The sequence below is a fragment of the Gymnogyps californianus genome, chromosome 6 (assembly GCF_018139145.2).
Source record: "Gymnogyps californianus isolate 813 chromosome 6, ASM1813914v2, whole genome shotgun sequence".
NCBI lineage: Eukaryota > Metazoa > Chordata > Aves > Accipitriformes > Cathartidae > Gymnogyps > Gymnogyps californianus.
In genome coordinates, this window is record NC_059476.1 from 5,381,454 (window position 1) to 5,398,386 (window position 16,933).

At 41.4% G+C, this 16,933-nt stretch overlaps 2 protein-coding genes across 3 annotated transcripts in view; one reads left to right on the forward strand and one right to left on the reverse strand.

The window, feature by feature from the left end:
- The first annotated feature begins 392 nt into the window (after window positions 1-392).
- C6H10orf88 (chromosome 6 C10orf88 homolog) lies at window positions 393-11,177 on the forward strand. Of its 2 annotated transcripts, XR_007766603.1 has the most exons (8): window positions 393-547; window positions 741-944; window positions 1,958-2,030; window positions 2,607-2,813; window positions 3,575-4,044; window positions 5,075-5,328; window positions 10,333-10,414; window positions 11,075-11,177. XR_007766603.1 is itself a non-coding variant. In XM_050898543.1 (6 exons), the coding sequence occupies exons 1-6, from the start codon at window positions 393-395 to the stop codon at window positions 5,301-5,303; spliced, it is 1,338 nt and encodes a 445-aa protein (XP_050754500.1). In that variant the 3' UTR covers window positions 5,304-5,710. The 2 variants fall into 2 exon arrangements, 1 of the variants encoding a protein (XP_050754500.1); XM_050898543.1 differs by lacking the exons at window positions 10,333-10,414; window positions 11,075-11,177 and having other exon boundaries at window positions 5,075-5,710.
- The window catches only part of CUZD1 (CUB and zona pellucida like domains 1), a 35,617-nt gene continuing 25,675 nt past the window's right edge, over window positions 6,992-16,933 (reverse strand). Inside the window, exons 10-17 of the mRNA XM_050899084.1 lie at window positions 15,650-15,826; window positions 14,263-14,477; window positions 12,990-13,140; window positions 11,377-11,600; window positions 10,325-10,497; window positions 9,284-9,669; window positions 8,677-8,945; window positions 6,992-7,164 (exon numbers count right to left, since the gene is read on the reverse strand). Of these exons, the coding sequence (XP_050755041.1) occupies window positions 6,992-7,164; window positions 8,677-8,945; window positions 9,284-9,669; window positions 10,325-10,497; window positions 11,377-11,600; window positions 12,990-13,140; window positions 14,263-14,477; window positions 15,650-15,826 (1,768 nt within the window). The remainder of the gene's footprint in view (window positions 7,165-8,676; window positions 8,946-9,283; window positions 9,670-10,324; window positions 10,498-11,376; window positions 11,601-12,989; window positions 13,141-14,262; window positions 14,478-15,649; window positions 15,827-16,933) is intronic.

Sequence of the window (16,933 nt, forward strand, 5' to 3'; positions counted from 1 at the left end):
CGCGAGGCGCTCCGCTCCCTGTCACCCTTTGCTCCCCGTGGGCGGGCGGGAGGCGGGACGTAGGGTCGGCGAGGGGATCTCCTCAACCCGCACCCGCCGCCACCCCTGAGGGCCGAGGTGGGGCAGAGCCCGCTGCTCCTGGAAGGCAGGCTCCGGGCAGGGGAGGGGGACACCCGCCTGCGGCCCCAGAGCGCACCGACCCATTCCCGCCGCAGGCCCGGGACGCTGCTGGTACCTCACGATGGCTTCCCGCCACACCACGGCGGCGCCGCCCCAACCGCGCATGCGCAGAGCTCCCTCTGCGCCGCCTTGTGCAGGCGCCTTCCGCCCGGCGGCCGCGGGTGACGCTGCCTCAGCCGCAGTCGCCGCTCGGTTCCGCCCGCGGCCTTGCGATGGCGAGCGGCTGCGCGGCGGCGGCGGCCGACCCGTCCGGTGGCCCGCGGGAGCCGTGCTGTGTGACGGCGGGGTGCTCCTGGCCCTGCGCGCCGCCGGACGGCCTGGCCCGGGCACTCTGCCTGCGGCGGGACGCGGGCGGCGGCGAGGCCAGGTGAGGGCGACGACGACGGAGGGGACCCTCCGCCACCCCTGGGGGCCGCGCCGCCCCGCCCCGCTGGCTCTCCTCAGGCGGCTGCGGCCAAGCGGGCGGCGTGAGGGGGGGCCGGGCTGGGCGGGAGGAGAGCGGGCGGCGGGGCGGGAGCGGGCCTGGCGGGGCAACGCGGCCGTGGCGCTTCCCCCCGCAGCACCGAGGCGGTCGTCGTGGAGAGGCGGACGGGCGGCGGGAGCGAGGCGCCCTGCGTGCTGCACCTGGAGTGCCGGCCTGCCGGCGCCGGGGAGTTGGTCTCCGTCGGTATCCTCAGCGAGGCCCGGAACATGGAGGTGTACGTGGGCGAGGAGTACTGCGGGACCGGCCGCGGCGAGAGCCTGGGCGCTGCCCGGTCTCCGGGGTGAGTGGCGGCCGGTGGCCGCGGCCCTCGCGGGTACCGGGGGGTGCCTGGAGCGGGAGGCGGACGTCGCCCCGCGGCGGGTGTCGGAGGGGTTTGCTCCTGGGTCCCTAACACCGTCTGGCACTCTTACTGGCAACGGCGTTCTCTGTCTGTGTATCTGTGAGGTGCTCCTACTAGTAAAGACCTGATGTCTGCACCACGACAGCCACCCAGTTTGGTCTGTCTTGAAGGTCAGTGCAAAACTGGTGAATGGGCATAGGCACTGCAGTCGCCTGGGATAACCCTGGTGTACTCCTCACAGTTACTGGTGCCTTGCACAAATGCTGCCTCTTCGATAAAGATATAAGGCTGCAGTTATGCTAGTTACATTTTTGTTCTTTTGTAATTAGTGAAACGTTTAATTCAATAAGTTATAAAATGCTACTCTGAAATTCTGTGGTGTAAGACTACAGAAGGAGTTAGGACAGGTGCAGCTTTTCTGTATTGTTTAATCTTTCTGGACAACAGATCTGCTCGACTCTTCAGCACATCTCTTAGCTGATCTTTACCAAAAGATCTCGTTTCTTTGATACATAGTCATCTCACACTTTTAAGAACATGAGAGAAAATAAAAAAAAGGACTTGTTTTCCCCTTCAATACTTCCTTCCATGCTTTGCAAGGGGAATTAAAGCAATGTCTTCTCTTTTAAGTCGTTACGTGGCACATATGCTGCTTAATTAGCTAAATAAAACCAGCCAACTCAGAGCCTTAGGGAAGATGTGTGAATAATGTATTGAACCTGAAAAGCTTTTCTGGTAGATAATGTACATATGCATACAAATCTTTTTTTACATACCTATCCAATAAGCTTCAATACAAGTTGCATATAAGCATTAAAACTGCTATACCACATTAGAAACATGTTCCAGTTAGTATTGTTTCTTATCTAAATATTTACTGATATAGAGTATTTCTACTAAAGAAAAAAATACTTTATATAGTGATGTTGTGCTCATTTATTTTATTTTTCTAGTGAAACTGAAAAGGTTACTTTATACAAAAAGTACCTTAAGTTCGAATGCCCTGCAGCCTCCTGTAGAATTAAGGTAGGGAGCTGAACAGAATTGTTTTATTTTTCTTTGTCTTTTAATCACTGAATTGACTAAATTGCATTGCTCTTAGTCAAATTACTGTTTTTATACACTTCATGTAATCACTTAAATCTGTTAAATAGTACTTTGTCTTGATAGCAGAGTTCTTTTAAATTTGTGTCACCATTTTCTTTTTATGAAGACTTAATATTTATATGAGAGAGATAATATAGTCTTAGAGGAAAAAAACTTCGTAAACCAGATAAAACTGCAGATAATCAACAGTTGCTATGTAATTAGAACTGTTAACTCTGATGCGGTTAAATAACCTTATGAAAATCTGTATGGCCACTGCTCTTAAGTGCTTAGAAGATCAAGGCCTGATTTATCTCTGGGTCATGCAGGCACCTCTGTTCCAGTCAGAATTTTCCAAAGAGTAACAGCAAGGAGAAATTGGCTTAATTTCCCTGGAAAAGAGTTCAGTATTGTTTTTCCCAAGACAGAAGGAATAATGCATTGTCCCATACATACAAAGAAAACATGAAACTATTTTTTTCCTAACCAAATTATTTTTTTTCCTTCTTGAAATAGCTGCTCTCCATTGGTGAGAAACAAAGAGTACTCATCAGTAAAATAATTGTACAAGTGAAAACAGTGTCTGCAAAACTAGCAACTGATTTTCCTTCACTAGGCTCGAGCATAGATCTAGCCAGAGTGCAAACTATAATGGAATCTATGGGATCTAAGTTGTCTCCAGGTGCTCAGCAACTCATGGACATGGTCCGATGTCAGCAAAAAGTAAGTCACGGTGCTTTTCGATAAACATAAATAGTACTGATCTGCGACCTTACCTTCTGTAACAGTTAAGCATGTTCTAAACTGATTTGGTGAAAAAGATTTTTGATTTTTTTTTTTTAACCCACACTTTCTGCCATTTCTTGCCACCCTTAAATGAGTACAGTGAATAAAGATTGTGTACTCAGGAATCACTGTGCATACGCCAAGTCCAGAGTTAAGAACTCTGTATCATCATCATAATTTTAAACTTCGCTGCCACCATGCTCTCCTTTTGTTCGTTTCCATTGTCACTGCTTGTCAAGGATGGTGGGCATGTTCCCTGTAATGTTTGGGGTGTAGGTAGATGGACTGGTTTGTCTCCTTTATGGTTATTAAAAGCATGTCACCTTCAACTAAAGGGAACGTGCTCTTACAGAGCATTTATTTGATTTAGATCCTAATCCTGCAAAGTAGGCTATTTCAACAGAATCCTGAATCCATCTGATGTTAATAATGTTCAGTCTTGGGGACATACCATGGTAAAAATGGAGTCAGTAAAACTGTTTTGTTACTTAGAGACTGACAAGATAATTAACACATAATATGTACAGGGAAAATCTTTTCCTGTGCTTTTTCCTAAGAATATAATTCAGAACTACTTTTAAAATCTTTACATCACACTAGTAGAATGCTGAGTTATAAAGTATTTATTGTTGTTATTGTATAATTTCCAGTATATTTTAATGCTTAATTATTAATTGTATTGTTTTTCTTCCCATCAGAACAGTTTACCTCTTGGAGACAAACTTAATTGGATCTTTGGGAAAAATTCAAACTTTGGAGGTGACCACGCAATAGATGGATTGCGCAGTGCAGCTATTCAGACATCACTAGATCAATCAGCCAGTGAACCCTTGCCTGTTAAAAATCATTTAACAAGTGAAACAGTATATAAAGACATAAAAATAAGTCATGATCTGAATGCACAAGTACCTGAAGGAGGGAATACTTTTGATTCTGAAAGACTTACTACCCAGCAAAACACAGTTGACCTCAGAAATGATTTTAAAGTCATGGGATCTTTGCATATGCAGGAACAAGCGAGCGAAACCCCAAATGTAGCTAATGCACAGGTGCTGCTTCCTTTTCTTCAAAACTTATGTAGTCAGGTAAATCATCTTCGGCTAAAAGACGGCAATAGGCATTTTGGTAAAAACGCAGTGACTAAAGAGGAAGGCATTCAGTGTGTTGGGTAAGTTGAGTTTGGTACACTTGTTAAAGTAGTAGTTTGACTATTTATTGACAAATTTAAAAAATAAAATCCATAATGTAAGCATTTTATTCTCATTAACAGCAATAGTGAATCGTAAAATATGTGGTTTTGAAGGCTGTGTGGCGATGAACATGATTGCAATTATTTTTTCAGATGAGCCGCTTGAATATAGGAGTTTTTTCGGAAGAAGTCACAACATCATCTGTTGTTACTAAACTCTTTGTGTCTTTTGCCTCCATTTTAACTTTTATGATTTCAAAAAAAGTATAGTCTTTCTGCAATTTCATATACATTTAGTTTGTCTTTCTCGTCTGTTATTACATTTTCGTTTTCACTACTTCTACCTCCTAAATTCTTAATCTCTTCCTTTTTTCACACTATGTGCCATGATCTTTTCTGCTCTACTTAGTGTATCTCGTCCCACCGATCTTTCCTGTCCCTCCTCATTTGTCAGCATTTACAGTGCAAACGTCATAGTAGTAGAGCACCCAGTTTGATACCTGAGGAACGATAGTGGAAATGGTGAGATGTAGGAATCGGGGTTCTAATAGAGCCTGAATATCTCCAGCTCCTGGGAAAGTGCACTATTTTTAAAGAATGCAGATGCAAAAATAAAGAGTTGCATGGTTTGTATAACTCTTGAAACACTTCAACTGAGAAGAATAAAGTCTGCCATACTGACAGAATTTGAACTCTGTGTATACTGTTGATTTGTGTGGATTTTGTTACACATAACTAAGCTGTCTAATGCATAATTGAGCCTTTGAAAAAATAAGGTTGAAAGATGACGACTGTATACCCTAGCATGTTTATAAAAAATTTTTGAGATTTAAAATGTGGCAGGCAGGCAAGGCATTTTACTTGTGCTAAAAACCTAATACCTTCCCAAGTTTATTGTCTAATAAATGAGATTTTACATTTAAAAGAAGTTCAAGTGCCCAGATCTCTCTCATGCCCCTTGTCATTAAGAAATAGGTTATACTTATTCTTATATTTGCTCTTTTTACAGAGTAGAACAACAGCCTATTTGCTCCTATTTGGAAAAGATCATCTCAAAAAATATGGATCTGATGGAGAAAAAACTAATGGACTATATTGATCGCCAAATCCAGGCTCTTCAGACACATATAGATAATAAAATGGTTCTCTTGATGGACTTGGTTCAGAACTCAAAGCCAAACAAAATTTCACAAGTGCACTATAATTCTAACGAAGGGTTCTCTAATGGAGAGAGATAGATGTATATAGATATAGGACTTCAACGTAAGTACTTTTAAGGGCAATTATACTTTACAAAGCTTAGTATTTATGGAGTTGTAACTGTAAAGAACCTCAGTGTCGTTGACTTGCATTTTGTTACTGTAATTCTATCCACTATTGTACACAGTTGTTAGTTTTATGAAAGATCTTAAAAATGTGTGTTTTTTCCCAAATATAAGAATTTTGTATGCCCTTTGTGGCTTATTTATTTAAAGAGCATTGCTAAAAGCTGTATGAAACAGTTTCCCAGTTTCAATTTGAACAATGGAGAAGTACTCTAAATAAACTGAGTTACAGCTTATCTTTTTACCTACATGTAATCAGTTCACTTTTTGTTGTCTTGATTTTTTTGATGTGTAATGTGTTACCAGTAGAACGGAACGTAGTGTCTTTGTGCTTTTGGTTTATTTTAATGACACTCCTGTTGAAGATGTTTATTACTTCATCTATAAGAGGAAGGGTAGTACTGGCATTGCCTAACTTAAACTGTTTAAGGAGTCAGGTTTAGAGAGACAGGCTAACTTGAACCCCAGCCTGGGTTCTTTGAAAGCCTTGCTGGCTGTACAGGCACCTAAGCTAGGAATCTAGGCTCCTTAAGTGATGTCTAAAACAAGACTGTCATTATACTTTTTCCCTCCTAAATTAATTGAGCCATGCGAGAACAACTGAAATGAATGTATACTTAGCAGACTTGCATTTCTCAGGATAATGAAACACGGATAAATACAAGTACTTCATTTGTGGTTTCTGTCAAGGGGGCTTCGTTGCCAGATAGAACGTGCTGGGGTAGGTAGAATCTGCTGCGTTTCACCAACCTTAGGCCAGAGAAGTAGCCTTAGTGCATCGTATTTACTTCAACCTTTTTGGATCAGTTCTGCTGTCATTTGGGGAGGTAGAAATGTGACTTGAAGTCCCTCTTTTGTGGAAGGTCAAGCTTCATACTTCATTCTGTTTATTGCTCTTTGAATTCTGGGGTGCACCATTTAACTTGGACTGTATAGGGACTTAATGGTAAACTCCTAAGTTGGGTGCACAGACACTGGTTGTATTCGGTGTCTTAAAATGCATTGAGCAAAAGCTATTGATGGGAAAGCTAGTGTTGACTCAACAAGCAGCGTAGACCCGTACAATCCAGTATCTTTATCTAGTCTATTAATATTTTCTTCTTCTCCAGGAAAACTGATGTCTTTTGAAGACTGTCAGATCTTGATGGTGGCAACCCACAGGAGTAGATTTTTGAAGAGAGAATAATTTGCTTTGAACAGACATCTCGTAGTTGTCCCTCAGCTTAACTCATGCCAGGTGCAGTTTCAAAGTGATTCAAAAAGATAAAAAGAGACTTTTTTTTTTTGAAGAAAAAAGGACCTAAATTATCTTGTACTTTACAAGTCACACTACACCTGTAAAGTTAGTTTTTAGATGCTTTTGAAGAAACACCCTGAGGTAGACACTTACATTCTTTTTCAAATCAGTGATTTAAGATAGAGTATTAGGTTGAGAGGTTTTTTTTAATGACAGAAAAGGTTGAAATATGTTTCCAAGCATTGTTGTGTTCCAAGGCTGTTAGTTTATTGATTATTGGTTGGTTTGGGTTTTTTCCCCTCATCCCTCTTTGGGCGACAAATCTGAATAGAAGTTGACACAAATTCAGAATATCCTGAAGTAGTTAATATGAGCTCTGGATTTTTTGGTAGCCGTATCCTGCTTGGCGTTTGTGATATTTCAGTATCACAGCTACCACAATGATAATATTTGAAATTAAAACCAGAAATGAAAGAGTGTACAAGCTGTATTGTTGCAGGTTCGGGGTTTCTTCAGCATCTGCTTTAGTGAGGGATTCTGTGTAGAGAAAAATAAAGTGAGATGTTTAAAGCTTTGAATACCATCTCATTTCAATGGAAATTAAATAAGCATTTTTTCCGATGTTTTGGTTCTGAGGAGTTGACCCACACAGATTGCAAATTCTGAATCTGTAGTACTGAAGAGTTGTAAAAATTTGTAATAAAACAATCGTGCAGAAGAGCATCATGATGTTAACAAATTCTTTGGTATCGCTGCAGCCAGGTTTCTCCCAAGCAGTGCTGTTGTTATCTTTAGAACCAGGTAGATGGGAGACATTGCTGAGGCAAAGCTGGGCAAAAAAGAAACTCGTGGTTCTGACCCTGTCCCTTCTAATGGTTTACTAGCTGGTCCTTGGTAAAACTCATGATTTTTCTATAAATTGTGAAAGATACTATGAGAATTAATCTATGTTTTGTAATACTTTGAGTGTTATCTATTTGCAACTCTAATCCTTTTCACATTATACATGTGTCCAGTTTCTAGCATATGGATGCAAAATCTTTCACTGTTGAAATAAACAGGAACATGTTTAAAATGCTGCTAGAGTTCAGAGAGGTTAATAATTGTTTAAAAAAGGAAGAAAATGTTTATTACTATTAGGAGCCTGATTAATGCTAAGTACCTCTTAGATCAGAGACCTGAAAGCATGTGGCAGAATGTGCTTTTCTCAGGTGAAGCTTTGTGCTCGGTGAAAGTTAGAACAATGAGTGTAGTGGGAGTTACAATACAAGCCCTTTAAAATAGCTTTTTCCATATTTTGCAGTCTGTTCTACATTAGCTCTCAATACTCATCTAGACCACTGTAGAGCAGACTGCAAGTTGTACTAAAGAGTATGTCAGATTGGGGCACTAAAGCTTAGTTGTCTTACAGACAGCTTTGCGGCTCTAATTTAAAAGCATGGTGCTTTTGATTTCTGCTCCAGTGGCTGTCCTCTTCGTATTTTTGTTCTAATAGGCAATACATACAGTGTGAGGATTTAACCTAGCATGGAATAAGTCCTCTATGTTTATCATCTGGCATAGCTTTTCTGTAGTACCGACAAATAAAACTGAGTGAAATTTAGTGGACTGTTAGAAGATACACAGGTTGTAACAAAGCCTGACTATGATTTGGAATGTGCTCTTTAGGTAGTCTGTGGCTTTTGAGAAATGAGCCCTGGTCCCTATGTATGCCTTATCAAAAAAAAGTCACATAAGAAAATTGAAATCTTCTCTTTCATAACTTTTTCTGAATACATAGTCAGATTCTGCATACACTATTTTGTAACTAGGAGTGAGTGCTGCTTTTTCTACTTCAAAGAGCCCGCCTTAATCCAAAAGGCCATCAGTCTGTCGGTTTGAAAAGTACTTCTGTGATCTCGCAAAACACAAACTTCATTGAACCCGTTGCTCTGATGCAACGTTATTTTTGAACTAGTGTAATTCACTTACTTCATTAGTGGATCGAAGGTAACAGATTTACACCAAGGAAGAGCTTAATCAGGTTCCTAATTTATGTATTCCTCTTACCTGAGTAATCAGCAGACCTGAGATCTCTCTTCAGGCGGATGGGACCTACTACGGTATTAGTTTTCCAAGTGTATGAAGAAATAGCTCTTTTTTGCCTGGAGAGACAGCCTTCGGTACAGCGAGAGTTTGCGTTTTTGCTGTCACAAATTAAAATATCACACTGGAGGTAAACTGATGCAAAGCTGTGCAGGAACCTGAAGGCGTTAAATTTGAATCTTCCGTAGTGTTCAAGTGGTGGGTAGGTTACCACAGTGTCATCTTTATTGCAGCTGCAACAGAATTTACAGAGCTGTTAAAGCAGTCCACATAAAATACTCATTCTTGCTAACTACTTTTAACTGTAACCACAGCATTTAACTAGGGCATTATTGTTACATATGGGCATACAATAATGTGCTTTTTTCCTCTCCCCAGTGCAATGTGGTGCTTGTTTTTCCTAGCTCTGTTTATGTAATGCTTTTAAATTTCTATGAAATACAGCTTCCAACCACAGTCTACTGAAGAAGGTAAATGGAAGACAGGCAAAAATAAAAGAACAATGGTTGACATTTAGATTCTATTGCCTCACATGTTAGGAGATGGTAGTAAAATTAATTTAGAGTCTTACCCGCTTCTGATTAAGTCATACGTTGGCGATCCAAAATCAGGTTGTGGAGATGCTATACAGGTATCAACAAACACCAAAAGATTTGGGTCAGTGGAATGAAGACTGACTTGAGCAAAAAGAGTTTGGTTCAAGTCTACATAATATGGGAACTGATGTACAGGCGTGGAGAATGAATCCGAATCATAGAATGACATGCTAACGTTGTATCTTCCCACAGCGGTTGTGTTTTGGATTATATTATTTTTTGTTATGTACATGACTTCTAAGGTTGAATTGTTTTCCATTTTGCATTTTGCAATAATCTTTATGGTCTTTTGACGGGTGATAATGGTGCCAGTAGCAGAGAGAGTTACGATGTTGGTGTAAGTGATGCTCTGACCTTCATCCTGTAAAAGGAATCGTATGAAGTGCTCAGTTGTGATTATATGAGCAGTGCCGTTGAAAGCAATTGTACTAAAGTTACAAAGCCGCCCAGCTATGCTTATCAGAGGCTCAAGATACCTTTGAAATGTGAAACAGGTTGCAACCAAAAAACCATTATCAACCCCCCTCCTGTTTTTTCAAAACACTGAACCAACCCGTGCAGCAAAAAGGTTAAGGAATAGTGCATGGAGTGCGAAAAGTACCAAAGCTACACTTCAGTCACCCTTATCAAAACAATGCTATGAACTAGCTCTTGGGAATCTTCACATCTTAGGGTTTTTCCCCTTTCTTTGTGACTCCAGGATAAGTGCCAGCCGTGTCACTTGCAGAGGATGTTTAAGTTACGTCCCTAACGTTGTACTACTTCTGATAACCTGGGTTGGAGAGGGAATGAACATTTGGGGTTAATTTGTGTGGATTCTCCTGGACTTCCTTTGAAAGGGTCATTGATGATCAGGTTCTTAAAGAGGAAAAACGTTCTTTCTGCTTCAAGATGGGAAACACGCAACGGGATGAGCTAAGTGAGAGTAAATCAGCTTATTCACAAACTGCTTTTACAAGCTCTTATCATTCATAAGCTATCGTTAGTGTATTCTCTTAACTTTTTTCCCCCTTTACCTTTTTAGTTGTTCCACAGCTGGCTAATGGGAAGGAAAAGATCACTGAATCTGTTACAACTGGACTGCAAGATGGATCATTCAGCTGCAGGTTAGTTTCATTATAACCAAGGGAGGTCAGATAAGACTTGCTCAGAACAATTTCCATGCGATCTGAAGTGCACGTAAGTAATGCTGCAATTGAAAGAGAAATTTAAAAAAAAAAAACCAAAAAACACGTTACTACAAACTGCGGCGATCATTTCTCACTTGGTCTAGATCCTTGAACCTGTTGCATGGTTCTTGATTTGTCAGTCTGAAACGGCTTGTGCGCATTTGAGATCATGCAAAAGTCAGAACAAAATTTCATGCTGGACTTCAAAAATGTTAGATAAGCAAAACCATGTAAAACTCATGCTGAAAGTTTAATTTTAAACCCAGTAACACAGAATGAATTTCCCTTTCATTCTGGAATGGGATCTCCCAATTCTGGGAAAAGGAATCAAAGTGCTAGTGCAGGATGGTGGGTGAGGAAATTGATTTACAGCGGACAGCAAGGCTTTAGAGGCTCGCTGTCCACCTCAGTTAATGAGAAGATGGGCATGTGAACATATGGAACCAGTAAGGAAAATGGTCCAGCTCTGGGGGAAAGGAAATTGCAACACACCTAAACCCTGTTGGACTAACCAGTGTAGACCATTTTCCTGAGTATCTTGGGGAACAAAAATGTTTGAACTAACCAGTCAAAAAAAGTTTATCTTAATATCTCTAGGATGGTAACAATGCCTGCTTTGTCCAAAAGAAGGAAAAACAGATTTTCGGTGGTGCTGGCCAGAAAAAGGACCAAAAAGTGAAAGAACAGAGTTTGTTTCGCAGATGGGTCAGTAATAACTTACACTCTATAGGTGAGACTAATGTGGGATTTTTGTATGTAAAGAGGGTTAATGACTATCAATAAAAAGGCTTAAATCCTCAGTATCAACTATCAGTTCCTTTCAATATTTATAAGGGAAGGGAAGAATCATATGTGAGAATAAAGAAACAGCATCCTATTCATGTAGCAAGTGTACTTACTGTTGGGCTCCACAGGACCTGGCAGCGGAATACTGGTATACTGAGCAGAAAATCCTCTGTAGGAGTTGGCATAGTCTGTAGACAACACAACTGTCATAACATTTGAAGAAGATTCAAATCTGGGCTGAGCACGACCACATACTTTTCCTATTAAGCCAGTGTTAGTGGTGAGGCCATCGTAGACTGCTGTGAAGTCAAATTGGCAGTTCTGGTCCAGTTCCAGGCTATAGACAGAGAAAAAATAATTACAGGGAAATCTGAGTATAGAGAACATTGCTCATACTGGATAGAGGATCCAGTGCAGATAAAGTGTCTTTTGAGTTCCAGTCGGCTGAAATAAAAGAATGGAGAATAAAAGAACACATAAATAGACATTATTAACACCAAATAAAGCATGGAAAACCCTCAAAGGGAAGAAATGCTTAATAAGAGTGTGATTCTGCTCCCATTGAAATAAACATTTTGCTATAGCTCTCAGCAGAAGCTGGATCAGCTATGTTTTTATAGCTCTGATACTGCATATACTGATTGCTACTTATTTACTAAAAATAACCACATCTTCAAATACATATATTTTTATATATATATATTAAAATAATCCTGTATCTTAAAATAAAGAGCTTTTAAAGTGTAGGGTTGGCTTATGCAGGTCTCTGAAACCCGTTGATGTCACCAGAGGAAGGCTCTTGCCCTTTTTATGAACCTGCATGAGAGCTTACCTTGGTGCTTGCTGCCCTTGATGAAAAGCACCAGCTGTACTGTGGTGGGTGGATACCTCCAGAACAACATCTCTGCTCCTGAATCGGCAGATGGACCCTGGCCAGGACTGGTGAGAACATACACCACGCTGTGCAGAGTTCATCATCTCAGAGGGCAGTGGTCAAGGTAATGATTTCCTATAGAATCCTATACATTTCATACTGATTTCTTATACAGCATTCTGCAGTCTGAGTGTCTCAAGAAATGTTCTTGAAGATACTGCCCTTTGAATTCCCTTGGTCTTGAGACTTTCGTCCATGCACAGTGTCAACTGATGCAGGGAAAGCCAAAAAAAGGCTACCAGTCCACTACATATGGGTGACCAACCCTGATAAAGAGCAATATGGATCAGGAAAGTCCATGCCAGTGTGGTTTCCTTATGCCAATGCATCCATTAGCATTTATACTTGGAAGTACTTAAGCCAGTGCTATGCTATCTTCTTTGCCCATCGGCCAGCAATACTGAGGAAGATGTACTTTGGGCAATATTTGCTTTATTCTTCTTTTGACCCTCAGTTCTAAATTGCAAGTACGGTGCACATGATGGTTTTAAACGTGTTCCTTATGTAGCAAAAGCTTTATTTATACCGATGGATTTAAATTCAGATCATTCAGGCTAGCTTAAAATGGACCTACACCTCATGCCTAGTAAACTGAAATGCTTTCTGCGTTTCACTGACTGGCATTACAGTAGCTATAGTGTAATGTATAGTGATGTGGAACACATTGCAGTTTTTTACATGAGAGTCAGCAAAGCACGTTTTAAAAATGTATAGATGTTCTAAAAGTTTGAAAGCACTTCTGATTCCTGTGTTTAAACAGAATGAAAAAAGACTAATAGAGCATTTACTCACAAAAAATCCTGGAACTGTAATTCTATCTTCGAGTTTTTTTCTGTTTGTATGTGCCAGACACAGTATGTAAATTCAGGGTAAGATGCTGGGTAGTTGGGGCTGGTAAATGTCCCATTGGGACCACTTAATTGTCCCCCACAATTTTCAACTTCTGAAAAGAAGCATAGATATATTGGTAACATGATAGTATACATAATGAGCCACAAAAAATAAATTAAAGATCTAAAGTTACATAACTAGCAGGATTGTTTCTTTAGGATTCCATTCCTTTGGAAATGATTAAAGGTACTAAAGATAGAACTTATGTAGAGAATTTCAGGTCAGGTGGATGTTACAAAATGAAGCCTGTTGTCACTATGGTATATCTGTGAGGCACAGTGTAATGACATCTGAGATGGCTGTAGTTGAGTTAGCTTTGATACTGTGAGCAATTTAGTTACATCTACATTTCGGGTAAATTAGGTGCCATCTTGAAAAACAGGTAATGAAGATGCTACACCAACCAAAAGAAACCCTGAGAGACTTTATATTAGAGAAATCTATGAGGCCTTGGTCATGATCTATAGGCAAGTGCAAAGTGTGCAAGTTTGAGAGAGATTTTACTTGATAGACAAAGGCAAAATAAAATCAAGTCAGTGGAAACCTTGAAGACAAATGTAGACTAGAAATAGGGCACAATTTTTCAGCAGCAAAGCTAAACACTGGAGCAGCATAAACTAGGATGTGGTAACTCTAGGATGTGGTAACTACTCTGTAAAATTGAAGCTTTTAAGAGCTTAATACCATGCCAGTCAGATCAGCAGAAGCAAAGGAACTGGTCGCAAGGTAAGACTGATTTTGTCCAAGCTATTCTTACCTTTTAAGGAAAAAAAGTAAGGAGCTTGTTGAATGAAAACCCTTACTGACTTCTGTGACCTGTACTTGGCAGGACTTCTGACTAGATGGTCATATTCTCTTCCGGGGTAAACGCTATAATATTTGCGAACTGAGTAAATTTAGTAGAAGCCTGTAAGTAAAAGCAGAGTCCCATAATGCCGCCTTTGCAATCATTTTTCAGAGTAAAATTTAACTTTTTAGGCACTCTGCAAGTGCAGTGTTGTTTTGCTGTGTCTTTCCTTTCACTGATTTTCCCCCACACCATACTCTAAGGCCTGAAGAACTGAATGAGACTAATTAAAGATTCTGTTAATAGTCTCTAATTGCAGTCCTAAGCTTTCCCCTAATGGGAAAGTTTCTTTTAATGATGCAATTCAAATGGTATTTAATGACTTACTTGTTTCTGGTGAAAAGAAGTAATAGAAGACAAAGAAGTTTCGTGTGAAAGCCACGGAGTTTGTTGTTATGACAAAAGTTGCACTGTCTGAAGATGATTGAAGTACTGGGACTGCATCAGTGTCGTTACATACTTGTCCAAGAAGAGGCGAATTAGTTGAGAGACCATCGTAAACTTTAATACTTTCTGTTTCACAGCTTGAAGAAGGAGCAAATCTATTGAAAAAAACACAGAACTACCTAAGCTCACTGATAGATATACAGGCTCATAGATAGATACACAGATGAGTGGCATTCCTCAGGGGTTGGTATTGGGACCGGCGCTGTTTAACATCTTTGTTGGTGACATGGACAGTGGGATTGAGCGCACCCTCAGCGAGTGTGCCAACGACACCAAGCTGGGTGGTGCGGTCGACACTCTGGAGGGAAGGGATGCCGTCCAGAGGGACCTGGACAGGCTTGAGAGGTGGGCCCGTGCGAACCTCATGAAGTTCAACAAGGCCAAGTGCAAGGTCCTGCACCTGGGTCGGGGCAATCCCAAGCACAAATACAGGCTGGGCGGAGAATGGATTGAGAACAGCCCTGAGGAGGAGGGCTTGGGGGTGTTGGTTGACGAGAAGCTCAACATGACCCGGCAATGTGCGCCTGCAGCCCAGATAAGCCAACCTTATCCTGGGCTGCATCAAAAGAAGCGTGGCCAGCAGGTCGAGGGAGGTGATTCTCCCCCTCTACTCCACTCTCGTGAGACCCCACCTGGAGTCCTGCCTTCAGCTCTGGGGCCCCCAGCATAAGAAGGACATGGACCTGTTGGAGCGGGTCCGGAGGAGGGCCACAAAGATGATCAGAGGGCTGGAGCACCTCTCCTATGGGGACAGGCTGAGAGAGTTGGGGTTGTTCAGCCTGGAGAAGAGAAGGCTCCAGGGAGCCCTTCTAGCAGCCTTCCAGTACCTAAAGGGGGCCTGCAAGAAAGCTGGAGAGGGACTTTTTACAAGGGCATGTAGTGATAGGGCGAGGGGTAATGGCTTTAACCTGAAAGAGGGTAGATTTAGACGAGATGTAAGGAAGAAGTTCTTCCCTGTGAGGGTGGTGAGGCACTGGAGGAGGTTGCCCAGAGAGCATGTGGATGCCCCCTCCCTGGCAGTGTTCAAGGCCAGGTTGGATGGGGCTTTGAGCAACCTGGTCTAGTGGAAGGTGTCCCTGGCCATGGCAGGGGGGTTGGAACTAGATCATCTTTAAGGTCCCTTCCAGCCCAAACCATTCTATGATTCTATGATTCATTGGAGTCCACAACACAGATTCAATACAGAGAAATATTTGGAGGCAATATTTTTCTGTGCTGTATTCTAATGGAATGAAACAGTACAAAAGCATTCGGAGGAAATACTTACTTAAAATAGGAGAAAATGAGCCTAATTGTTTGATTTGCATTCCTCTGAATTTGCCAGACGCAGTTTGCGTTTGCATTTAGTTCAATCCTTAATGCTTTGTTGAGCTCATGAAACGAAGCACCACAGCGAGGTACACCTGCTGAAGAACAGCAACAACAACAAACAGCTTGCAAGGATCTTTCTCAAGTTTTCTCCTGCAATAATGTTTCATTCTTCCCTGTGCAAAGACTCTGGCACCGTCCATCATGGAACAGACATGCAAAATGTAGGACTATTTTTTGTTTTCATTTATATTGCTGCAGTTTATGAAACCTGAAGTATCAAATAGTAAAAGAATATTAGAAAATACTTTTTATCCTCATTTTCCTAGTAGCAGAGAATAGAGGAGTTAGGGGAACACGTATCACAGATGAAGCCAATGGCAAAGCTGGAAATGCCAAGCGATACAGGATATGTCAGCAGCTCTCTTCAGCAAGGCTTGTCACCACAGGCACTTCAAGCCTCCAGTCTTCCCCCTACACTGAGTTCCTAAAGATCATTGAATCCAGTTCTGAGGTTCAGCTGTTGACTTAAAAGCATTTGGGAACCTACGCCCAGGGAATCAAAAAGGCTTTTCAGATTTGAGCTTCTAAAGGACTGTGTGTAGGATTACTGTATATTTACTGCTGCATGCAGTTCTGATCCTCCATCTCTAAAAGGGTACTGCTGTACAGGAGAAGCTTCGGAGAATGGCAATGAAAGTGATCAAAAGTTTAGAATAGCTTCCAGACAAGGAATAAGTAAAGGGACTGAAGCATTTCAGGTTGGAAAGGGGACAACTAGGGGGGAAAGGAGGTACTAGAGGAGTATAAATTCATGGAGAGGGTTAATATGAGATAATCTCTTCCAATGCGGTAACTCAGTGGCTTGGAAAGAAACCAGTAAGTTGTGGTTTTGAAACAAACAAAAGGAACTGGCTCTTTGCACGTGGATCTTTGCTGCAGGGTGATGTGGGTCGTAAAAGTAAAACATAAACCAGGTCAAATCTGTGAAAGAAAAAGCCTTTGGTAACTATTAAACACAAAGATAGCATTTCCTCTGTTTTGGAAGTTCTGAACCCCATTTGCTGGTGACTGGGAGAGTGTTCTGGGGAAGCATTATGCAGACTTGTATCCATATTCTTGCCTGAGCATCCTCTCTTGACTGTTTCTGGGTTCAGGATGCAGGGCTAGCTGGACTCAACCCGGTTCTCTTATGAAAAAAACCACAAACCAACCATGGTTGACATCACTGACATCACTTAAT